Here is an 11,559-nt window from a genome sequence, read left to right as displayed (position 1 = left end):
GCAGCTTTGTGGACACCACTGTTCCTTTTTATTAATTTATGTTTGTATGTGATGAATACATTTTTGATACATTTCATGTATGCTAGAGTGCTATTTTTGGGGGGTTCTCTTTTCTGTGTTGCTATATATATATATATAATATATACAGGCATACCCCGCTTTAAGTACACTCACTTTAAGTACACTCGCGAGTAAGTACATATCGCCCAATAGGCAAACGGCAGCTCACGCATGCGCCTGTCAGCACGTCCTGAACAGCAATACCAGCTCCCTACCTGTACCGAAGCTGTGCGCAAGCAGGGAGACTATAGAGCCTGTTACAAATGCCTTATTTACATCAGTTATGACGATTGCCATACAGTACATGCATCAATAAGTGGGGAAAAGGTAGTGCTTCACTTTAAGTACATTTTCGCTTTACATACATGCTCCGGTCCCATTGTGTACGTTAATGCGGGGTATGCCTGTATATATGTATATATATACACAAAGAATGTATGAGATACATACAGTATATAGGAAGTAGGGATATTATCATTTATCTCCATCAATGTTGTTTAATAATAAACCATTCATTCAAATAATTAATAAATTATGTTTTTTTTGTGTAAAATATACTTTAAATTAAGGATAATTATCTCAATAAATTATGAACATTTTTCACCTGGTGTTGAACACACAACATTGATGTGGAAATGATTTATCCAAACACAGAAGAAACATCATATCAGTCTCCAAGGAATGACCCCCCGGTCAAAACCCCGATTTAAACAAAGTGGGGACAGTGATGTCAGTTGGTACATCCAATAGATTTCTCTTTTGGATATCTGAGCCCATCGATCTCCCTCCCCTCCAATTCGGTTGTGGGCACTTGGTACCCCTACATTTTAAACCTTCTTGGTCTTGGTTGTGTTTCAGCCGAAAAGGGTTTGATACGCTATGCGTCTTAATGTTGTATATATGCTCGGCCAGTCTCCTTTGAATCTGTCTGCTGGTGCGACCAATGTATTGTTCTCCGCAAGGACCTTCATGCATATATACAGCACAGTTGCTACTGCAATTCATGAATGAATTCATTTTACCGGCAGTCTTCGTTATTCAGCGTTTCACTTTGCAACGAATGGCACATCCAACGCTTTACAATGCAACCCTAGGGGCCGTTTTTTCGACGCCGGAATGCGTTATCCGACGCCGGAATACGTTATCCCAACGCTCACCGCCACTGATTAACATGGGACTCACTTTACAGCGGTTTCACTATCCAACGCTACTTCCAGATCGGGTTCCGGTGGATAACCGAGGACTGCCTGTATACTCCTTGCTTGTGACATTGGACTTGAATGTACTTCCACTTTCACTATATTTACATCCATTGCAGTTCAGGCAAAGATGATGATACCTGTTTAGGCCTTCATCCAGGTTCTGTTTGATTTATATTTACTTACAGAGCTTGGTGCTAGAACCTGTTTGAGATTAGGGGCCTTCCTAAAGATAACCTGAGGAGACTTGGGGAGCAAAGTTTTCACATTTTCGTCCCTGAGAAGTATACTTGTGTTTGCCCCCCCCCCACTATTCTTGTGTAAGAAAAAATAAATCAAACGAAAACTGGTGTAGGCCGAGAATCCTGTGTCGGCGCTGTGCAGCTAAGATCCCCGGTCTGCGGTGAGCAGCAGGGAGAAAGACGGGGGGGGGGGGGGGAGCATTTCGCTCGCTGGCTCCTCGGCTGGCCGCCGGAATGCGTTTCCCGAGAGGTTTGTCCAGCACACACGTTTAACAGACCCTCCATCTTCTGCAGACCTGGTGTGTGCTCGGCTCTGCGAGCAGGACAAACCTGATCACAGAAATACAACTACCAGGCATTTTATTTCTGGAATGGTGGGGGTCCCCTGCTTGATATCGTGCGTTATCCTGATTGCTGTAATATGCTCAATATACTCGAAGCTATGGGACTAATAAATTGTATTTTATTAACAACTGGTGTTGGTATTATTCACGTGTGTACTCGTGGCTGAAATCGACAATCTGAATCAACCTCTTGAAAAAGTATTTCCTTGCCCTGCTTAGCAGGTCTCTTTCATTTTAGTGGATATGGATCCAATGTTGATCCTTCTCCCTCCTAATAGAGGTAAATGAGAATTTTAATCCTAGTACAGGTGTATTAGTATTTTATCTGGTAGTGGTAGGGTCCTGTGACCAGGGTCTGCCTTGTCATGGCTCGCAGGCTTACGACGCTTTGGCCAAAGGGTTGAACTAAATGACCCTTTTTCAAGAGAATATATAAGTATTGTACTGTGTATTGTTGTTATATTGAAAGTGGCATTGGGCATTTTGTGTTTTCTGTTTAAATTATAAGTATTTTCTTGTCGGAGCAATCATTAAAAGGGGACCACCAGTTCTTGAACCTTCTTGGGTTCTATTTTTTCCCTCTCCCCATTAAATTGTCTCTCGTGTTCAGTTCTGGCCTGAAGAGGATGATGAAGCACTTGGGAAGAAAGATACAGACCAGCAGAGCCCAGCTGGAGGACAGGATGGCGAAGACCTCCATGGCCACGGTGTACTTGCCACGTGCGCTGAGGGAGGCCGGGATATAGGACACCCAGACACTGAGGAAGGCCAGCATACTGAAGGTGATGAACTTGGCCTCGTTGAAATTGTCAGGTAGCTGTCTAGCCAGGAAGGCAAGGATGAAGCTGATGGTGGCCAGGAGCCCGAGATATCCCAGCATGCACCAGAAGGCGGTGGGAGAGCCCTCGTTACACTGAACAATGATGATTCCTGGTTGGGTTTGAATGTTGAGTTCTGGGAAGGGAGGGAAGCTTGACAACCACGTGAGACACACGCACAGCTGAATAAGAACACTCAGTCCAACGACAAAGTAGGACACCTTTGTCCCTGTCCACTTCCTTAAGCTGCTTCCCGGCTTTGTGGCCTTGAAAGCGATGACAACTGTGACGGTTTTGGCAAGGACACAGGAGACACAAAGGGCAAAGACCATGCCGAATGCCACCTGGCGAAGGAGGCACTTCCCAGGTTGGGGGTAACCTATGAAAGTCAAAGAGCAGAGGAAGCAGAGGGACAAGGATCCCAGAAGAAGACAACTTAGAGAGTAGTTGTTGGCTCGGATAATGGCAGTTGACTTGTATTGGCTGAAAATCCTCAAGAGGGCAACTGGAATTGTGGAAGAAGTGACACTTGTGGCTACCAAAGCAGCACCCAGGGGCTCTTCATAGGAAAGAAACTCAACGGTCTTTGGGAGGCATCTGTCCTGTTGGACATTGGGCAACTGGTCCCACGGGCATCGAAGGCAGTCAATGGAGTCTGGAAGAGACCAAAACATACATCGCGGTTGTGGAGCAGTTAAGGGAACAGTTATATGGAACTTGCGTAAGATACTTCGATCCAGCAGATCTAAAACTTTAAAAAGAAATACTCGTTGTTTTCACACCTCCCGGTAATGCCTTGTGGTCTCTTGTTCCCCTCTTCCCCACCTTATTCTGCCTCCACCATGCCCTGTTCCTCTATGCACTCTCTCCTCCCCTCTCTTTCCACTCGCTGCCTTTCTGTTTCTCCTCCTCTCTCTGCACACTCCCCTCCTCTCCCACTCATCTCTTCTGCCTCTTCCACTCCTTGCTGTCTCTCTGTTTCCTCCCCTCCTTGTTCCTCTACTGGAAGCGGCATTCCAGTTGTTGCTTAGCAACCCTGTAACAGATGAACCATTGTCCGGAAACATACCTAAGCCTTTTATATTGATAGGTTATAGGAGTAATTAGGGGAGGAGTTGCAAGGAATGGTTATATGAATAGTTAGGGGAGGCGTTATAGGAAGCAGTTAGATGAGAAGTGAATGGAGCTGTTATAGAGTGAGGTCATGAGAGCAGTTAGGGGAGGAGTTATAGGGAGAGGTTATAGGAGCAGTTAGGGGAGGAGTTATAGGGAGAGGTTATAGGAGCAGTTAGGGGAGGAGTTATAGGGAGAGGTTATAGGAGCAGTTAGGGGAGGAGTTATAGGGAGAGGTTATAGGAGCAGTTAGGGGAGGAGTTATAGGGAGAGGTTATAGGAGCAGTTAGGGGAGGAGTTATAGGGAGATGTTATAGGAGCAGTTACAGTTGTAGTTATAGGGAGCAGTTATAGGAGCAGTTAGAGGAGGAGTTATAGGGAGTGGTTATAGGAGCAGTTATAGGGAGAGATTATAGGAGCAGTTAGGGGAGGAGTTATAGGGAGTGGTTATAGGAGCAGTTATAGGGAGAGGTTATAGGAGCAGTTAGGGGAGGAGTTATAGGGAGTGGTTATAGGAGCAGTTATAGGGAGAGGTTATAGGAGCAGTTATAGGGTTAGGTTATAGGAGCAGTTAGGGGAGGAGTTATAGGGAGTGGTTATAGGAGCAGTTATAGGGAGAGGTTATAGGAGCAGTTAGGGGAGGAGTTATAGGGAGTGGTTATAGGAGCAGTTATAGGGAGAGGTTATAGGAGCAGTTAGAGGAGGAGTTATAGTGAGTAATTATAGGAAAAGTTGGGGAGGAGTTAACGGGAGCAGTTATAGTGAGCGGTTATAGGAGCAGTTAGGGGAGGAGTTATAGGGAGAGGTTATAGGAGCAGTTAGAGGAGGAGTTATAGGGAGAGGTTATAGGAGAAGTTGGGGAGGAGTTATAGGGAGAGGTTATAGGAGCAGTTATAGGGAGACGTTATAGGCGCAGTTATAGGGAGAGGTTATAGGAGCAGTTAGAAGAGGAGTTATAGGGAGCAGTTATAGGAGCAGTTAGAGGAGGAGTTATAGGGAGAGGTTATAGGAGCAGTTAGGGGAGGAGTTATAGGGAGTAATTATAGGAGAAGTTGGGGAGGAGTTAACGGGAGCAGTTATAGGAACAGTTAGGGGAAGAGATAAAGCATATGAAGGCAATAATTGCCCATAAAAAGATTATACACCAAAATAATCACACAGCAAAGAAAAGTAAACATTGACCAAACACCTTACAATTCGTGATGCAGTGGAATACTTCCAGAGACGGTTGGAAGAGGTGTGAGTGGGGTGGTCTTCTGAATCTCCCCAAGGGGGTGACTAAATGCATTTAGAGAGGCTCATGGAATCTTGTTATAATGCTGGGAATATATTTCACAGAGGTGATAAAGATTTGGACAGAAAGGAGGCCCTAGAATGTTTAAGTACTGTTTTATTGAAAGCATATTAAATTATGGAAGGTAGAAAATAGGAAATCTCGATTGTCTCGGGAGACCAAAACCAAGTCGCCAGACAGAAACTCAAGATTTTGTCAAATTACTTTATTGGGAAAAAGAAGTATCCACAACTGTACGAATAAACAGACACCACATACTTATCCAGGGTAAACTAGGGATACCATATAGTCCTAGGCACAGGGACCTCCCCAGAGAGATTTTCCCTGCTCTTTCCCCACAGGATGTCTTCTGGACTGGACTCCAGGCCTGGCCCCAGCACTGGAATCCATTCAGCCCCAAACTCCTGGCCTGAGTCTGAGTCTCATCTGATCTGATCTGCTAGGGGTCTCCCTCCCCACCTATTTATACACTTAACCCACCATATTGTAACCTTCAGGGGCCAGGTGCGGACTACGTGCCCAGGCCCCTGATTGGTGGGTTTAACAGCAACACTACAAAGAGCAACATGAAAACGGTTACAGGGAAAAGTCACAGACAACGTCTGCAACACTTCTCTTGCAACCACAATTAACCCCTGGGCCCAGAGGTGCTGGAAGCAGGCGAAGACTGAATACATAGCTAGACATACACATGACATAATACAACGGTGTTATTTATCGGTAGGTGTTAATGCAGGGCTTGTCTTTTATTAAACATAGTCATATTTACCCCTACTTCACATCTATGTTGACCTTTTGAAGATCATTTGAGTTCTTCCCAGATCGTGCTGGGTGGAGGCACTTCCAAGTAATTCCTACAGAGTCCCCTAACCCAGGGGTGCTCAAACTAGGGGGTACAAAGGGTTTAACTAATTAACCAAGTAAATATTATTATTATTGAAGTATTTAAACTTTATTCTTATTACTTCATATGTTTTGTCAATTGGATGTAGCATTGGGCAATTCCCTGTCTTTTGTTTGTATACATTGGCCACGCTCAGTAGCACTCTTTTTGACATAAATATATATATATATATATGTATAATGTGGTGAGTGTTGGAGTTAGAGCGTGCTGGGAATGTGTGTGTTAAACTGAGTGATCAACACAAGAATGATCTACTTGATGCTACGTTGCAAACATGGACCACAGTTTGAAGTGACCTTAGAAACTAAGGTCGTCCCTCACCTGTGTGGTTGGAGATCTCTCCTTGGGGACAGGGAACACACAGGAAGCAGCAGGCAGGCTTCCCTCTTATAGCCGCCTTCCTGAAACCCGGGGAACAGCTCTGACTGCAGACAGAGAGAGGGACCTGGAGAGAGAGAGGAGGACAGAGACGCAGAGACAGAGCTTATATTCACCTGTATATACAGAGATAGGATTGAATATACAGAGACTGAGCTATGTATCACCTATAAAGTTCATACACACAGAGAGAGAGAGAGAGAGAGAGAGAGAGACTGAGTTATCGATCACCTGTATATACAGAGAGAGGAGAGACTGACATATCTATCACCTGTATATACAGAGAGAGAGAGACTGAGCTATCCATCACCTGTATATACAGAGAGAGGAGAGACTGAGCTATCTATCCTCTGTATATACAGAGAGAGGAGAGACTGAGCTATCTATCACCTGTATATACAGAGAGAGGGGAGGCTGAGCTATCACCTGTATATACAGAGAGAGAGAGAGAGAGACTGAGCTATCTATCACCTGTATATACAGAGAGAGGAGAGACTGAGCTATCTATCACCTGTATATACAGAGAGAGGAGAGACCGAGCTATCTATCACCTGTATATACAGAGAGAGGGGAGACTGAGCTATCACCTGTATATACAGAGAGAGGAGAGACTGAGCTATCTATCACCTGTATATACAGAGAGAGGAGAGGCTGAGCTAAATATCACCTGTATATACAGAGAGAGGGGAGACTGAGCTATCACCTGTATATACAGAGAGAGGAGAGACTGACCTATCTATCACCTGTATATATAGAGAGAGGGGAGACTGAGCTATCTGTCACCTGTATATACACAGAGAGAGAGAGAGAGAGAGAGAGAGAGAGAGAGAGAGAGAGAGAGAGAGAGAGAGAGAGAGAGACTGAGATATAAATCACCTGTATATACAGAGAGAGAGAGAGAGAGACTGAGATATCTATCACCTGTATATACAGAGAGAGGAGAGACTGAGCTATCTATCACCTGTATATACAGAGAGAGGAGAGACTGAGCTATCTGTCACCTGTATATACAGAGAGAGAGAGAGAGAGACTGAGATATAAATCACCTGTATATACAGAGAGAGAGAGAGACTGAGATATCTATCACCTGTATATACAGAGAGAGGGGAGACTGAGCTATCTATCACCTGTATATACAGAGAGAGGAGAGACTGAGCTATCTATCACCTGTATATACAGAGAGAGGAGAGGCTGAGCTAAATATCACCTGTATATACAGAGAGAGGGGAGACTGAGCTATCACCTGTATATACAGAGAGAGGAGAGACTGACCTATCTATCACCTGTATATACAGAGGGAGGGGAGACTGAGCTATCTGTCACCTGTATATACAGAGAGAGAGAGAGAGAGACTGAGATATAAATCACCTGTATATACGGAGAGAGGAGAGACTGAGATATCTATCACCTGTATATACAGAGAGAGGGGAGACTGAGCTATCTATCACCTGTATATACAGAGAGAGGAGAGACTGAGCTATCTATCACCTGTATATACAGAGAGAGGAGAGACTGAGCTATCTATCACCTGTATATACAGAGAGAGGGGAGACTGAGATATCTATCACCTGTATATACAGAGAGAGGGGAGACTGAGCTATCACCTGTATATACAGAGAGAGGAGAGACTGAGCTATCTATCACCTGTACATTATTTACATCTCTCAACCATAGAAATGACCACCCTCCCCACCCTCTTGGATGGAGCCTTGAGGGAGTCTCATTACTTTGAAGTGCCGTGTTCTGCCCGTACCTGGGTATCCCCCGCTGCCCACTGGATGGCGCTGGTGTTCACCACGAATGTGTCTCCTTGCTCGGCACTTACATCGTAACTCCCGACCTTCACGTGCCGTATGGTTCCCGAGGAACTCATTTGCCAGTTGACGATGTCGTACAGAGCCGGGATGTCCCCGTTGGGGTCGAAATAAACGTCTTTGTCTTCTTTAGTCCGGAAACGGACGGACTTCATAGAGTGCAGAACCTAAGAGGAAGTTAATAAGATCAGAGGAGCCTCTCTGTGATGGGATAAAAGTCACGTCTGTAAGTTAATAGTGTTTCCGTAGTGCGGGATTCTCTGATGTAATACAGTATATGGGCATCGTGTGTACAGGATTCTTAGAAGTTAGTAGGGTCAGGGTGAATGAGACAACTGCTGACCTTGTTAAATTATAGGAATTCACCACTAGAGACACCGCCTTATCCCATCAAAGAGAGACTCCACTAAACCTATCATCTTATAGGTATCTCATTTGTGGGACGCCCTCTTATCCCATAGAGATAAATGCAGCTGATGTTGCTAACATACAGGTATGCCCTGCATCTTATCCCATTAGCGAGAGGAGCTGCTGATCCTGTTAATATCTCAAAGTAGGATCGAATTCTACAAACACCAAAGAGAAGATGGGTGAAGATACCTCCCATGGATGGAAAGCCAAAGTCTCAGTGCATCTCCCACTCGATTTAGGGCAGACCATTTGTTTATGAGTTAGGACGTCCTGCAGAGCCCAGGCCAATGCGTAAACTGCAATGTAGATGTTGTAGGTCCCCCTCAGAACATTGAAACCGCTAAAGGTGCTCCCAAGAGACTCCTGACCTGTGCAGTGTCTTGTCCCCTTGGGCAACTGGGTCCCTGGTCTCTCCCATTTGCAGCCAAAGTTCTGCTCCCAAAACTCAATCATGAAGATGTCATCTGGAGTCTTTTGGGGGTGGCTGGCATTGAGGAACTCTGTAAACCCGGGAATCTGCCCGCTGTGTATTGAAAAGCCAATGGTGCTCTGTAGGATGCCCCAGTATCGCTGTTTGGATAATAGGGCTGAAGTTGACCACGATTCACTTGCCACCCAGCTCTTCCCCGTGACGTTGTGCTTCAAGAGCTCTTCTACCACCGGAAGAAAATTTATATCACTGGAGAAGACAACCACAACGTTGGCATTTGACTCTGCGATGACCCTCGAGAGGTGGGGGGCGTTGCTGTCTGCTCGGCTTATCAGTATGAACTCGATGAAGGCCACACAGGCCCCAGCTCTCAGTATCTCCGTCTTGGTGGCCAAGATGCCGTCCTGCCCATAGTCATTGTCCGCAGCCAACAGGCCCACCCATGTCCAGTTGAAGTAGGACACCAGCTGTGCCATCCCTCTGGACTGGAAGACGTCACTGGGGACAGTCCTGAAAAAGGAAGGGAACTGTGTACGGTCGCTCAGGAGGGAGCTGGTGGAGAAGTAGCTGACCTGAAAGGAGACGGAGAGGAGAAGAAGGTGGAGTTTGGAACCCGAACTATAGGTTGGTACAGGGATACAGAGCCTGGCACCTGTAGGGCTGGTACAGAGGATACAGAGCATGGCATGTCTAGGGCTGGTACAGAGGATACAGAGCCTGGCATGTCTAGGGCTGGTACAGAAATACATAGCCTGGCACGACTGGGGCTGGAACAGGGGATACATAGCCTGGCACCTCTAGGGCTATCCCATTATATTCAGAGCCTGGAACCTCTAGGGTTAGCACAGAGAATATACAGTCTGGCACCATTAGGACTGATACAGGGATACAGAACCTGGCACCTCTAGGGATGATACAGGGGGAAACAACACACAGAACCCCAGCAAGCTCATTTTGGGAACCCCTGAGCCCCAAACAAAATATATATGTATATAAGTGTCAAAAAGGAGAGCTATTGTATACAAGAAGCGACAGAGAAGCCCAATGCCACTTCCAATATGACAAAAATACACGGTAAAATACTTATATATTCTCTTGGAAAAGGGTCATTTAGTTTAACCCTTTGGCCAAAGCATTGTAAGCCTGCGAGCCACGTCAAGGCAGGTTGAGGTTTGCAGAGCTCTGTACATATAACGAAGTGACACTTGTATCTCTCTTACCTGGGGGTATCTGTACAGTCCCAACATGTGGGCCATCAGCATGGAGCGTGTGGACCCTGAGTCTCCAATGACACCAGCTAGAGGTGACCCTTTGTGACACCGGTAATTGGGGGTGCTTCCTTGTCCTCCCGACATTACCCAGAATATCCCTTCTGCTGTCAGTCTCGTGCCAACACAGGTATCAAATATCTGGAAACCCAGAGAGATGTTGGGGAGAAGGTCGGGGTTTGAGTTAATCTCTTCCACAGCAAATATCATCGCTCGCATGTTCTGATATCTCTGGGATTCAAACCTAGAGGGAGAGGAAGAAATGTCACAGACAGTGTTAGTCACACACACACACACACACACACACACACACACACACACACACACACACACACACACACACACACACACACACACACACACACACACACACACACACACACACACACACACACACAAAAAAAGATAGTAACATTAAATTAAAACTTACGTCTGACATTTAAGGTTTGCAGGTTTGCTTGTGAAAAGGTTTTCGCTGTAGCTTATACCCAGGTGAATAGAAAATGTCCCCCCTATTATAACATCTCCAGCCCCGCTCAGATATTCATTCATATTTCCACCAGACAGATTGCATCCTCTCCCTGACCCCCAGCACATACACACTTCCACAGCTAATGTGTATAACCCCCACATTATAACGGGGAGCAATCTTCCAATTCTGTATAAACAGCAGCTCTGTCTGTGTCTGTGATTCATCTCTAACTCACAGGGAGAGGGCACCCTCAGTCTGTCACTGTCACATACACAGGGAGGGGGGACCCTCAGTCTGTCACTGTCACACACACAGGGAGAGGGGACCCTCAGTCCGTCACTGTCACACTCACAGGGAGAGTGGGACCCTCAGTCTGTCACTGTCACACACACAGGGAGAGTGGGACCCTCAGTCTGTCACTGTCACACACACAGGGAGAGGGGCTCACACAGTCCGTCAGTGTCACACACAGGGAGAGGAGCTCCCTCAGTCTGTCACTGTCACACTCACAGGGAGAGTGGGACCCTCAGTCTGTCACTGTCACACACACAGGGAGAGGGGCTCACACAGTCTGTCAGTGTCACACACAGGAGAGGGGACCCTCAGTCTTTCAGTGTCACACACACAGGGAGAGGGGCTCCCTCAGTCTGTCAGTGTCACACACACAGGAGAGGGGCTCCCTCAGTCTGTCACTGTCACACACACAGGGAGAGTGGCTCCCTCAGTCTGTCACTGTCACACACACAGGGAGAGGGGCTCCCTCAGTCTGTCACTGTCACACACACAGGGAGAAGGGACCCTCAGTCTGTCAG

At 46.3% G+C, this 11,559-nt stretch overlaps 1 protein-coding gene across 1 annotated transcript; it reads right to left on the bottom strand.

Moving 5' to 3' along the window:
* Window positions 1-2,326: 2,326 nt before the first annotated feature.
* Window positions 2,327-10,827, bottom strand: LOC142471109 (extracellular calcium-sensing receptor-like). Its single transcript, XM_075577904.1, has 6 exons — window positions 10,706-10,827; window positions 10,228-10,519; window positions 8,767-9,579; window positions 8,106-8,333; window positions 6,296-6,419; window positions 2,327-3,318 (listed from the first exon to the last, which is right to left on the bottom strand). Exons 1-6 carry the CDS (start codon window positions 10,825-10,827, stop codon window positions 2,414-2,416), a joined length of 2,484 nt encoding a protein of 827 aa, XP_075434019.1. The 3' UTR covers window positions 2,327-2,413.
* Window positions 10,828-11,559: the final 732 nt, after the last annotated feature.

The sequence above is a fragment of the Ascaphus truei genome, chromosome 20 (assembly GCF_040206685.1).
Source record: "Ascaphus truei isolate aAscTru1 chromosome 20, aAscTru1.hap1, whole genome shotgun sequence".
NCBI lineage: Eukaryota > Metazoa > Chordata > Amphibia > Anura > Ascaphidae > Ascaphus > Ascaphus truei.
This window is presented reverse-complemented; position numbering and strand designations above follow the sequence as displayed.

Bases quoted from the DNA above. Each gene is read 5' to 3' on its own strand.
- LOC142471109 (XM_075577904.1), bottom strand. From the start codon at position 10,827: ATGAATGAATATCTGAGCGGGGCTGGAGATGTTATAATAGGGGGGACA. The intron at 9,580-10,227 runs GTAAGAGAGATA...GTCTCCTTTCAG, and splicing joins GACTGTACAGATACCCCCAG to GTCAGCTACTTCTCCACCAG. The intron at 8,334-8,766 runs GTATCTTCACCC...ACTTCCTCTTAG, and splicing joins TGGCTTTCCATCCATGGGAG to GTTCTGCACTCTATGAAGTC.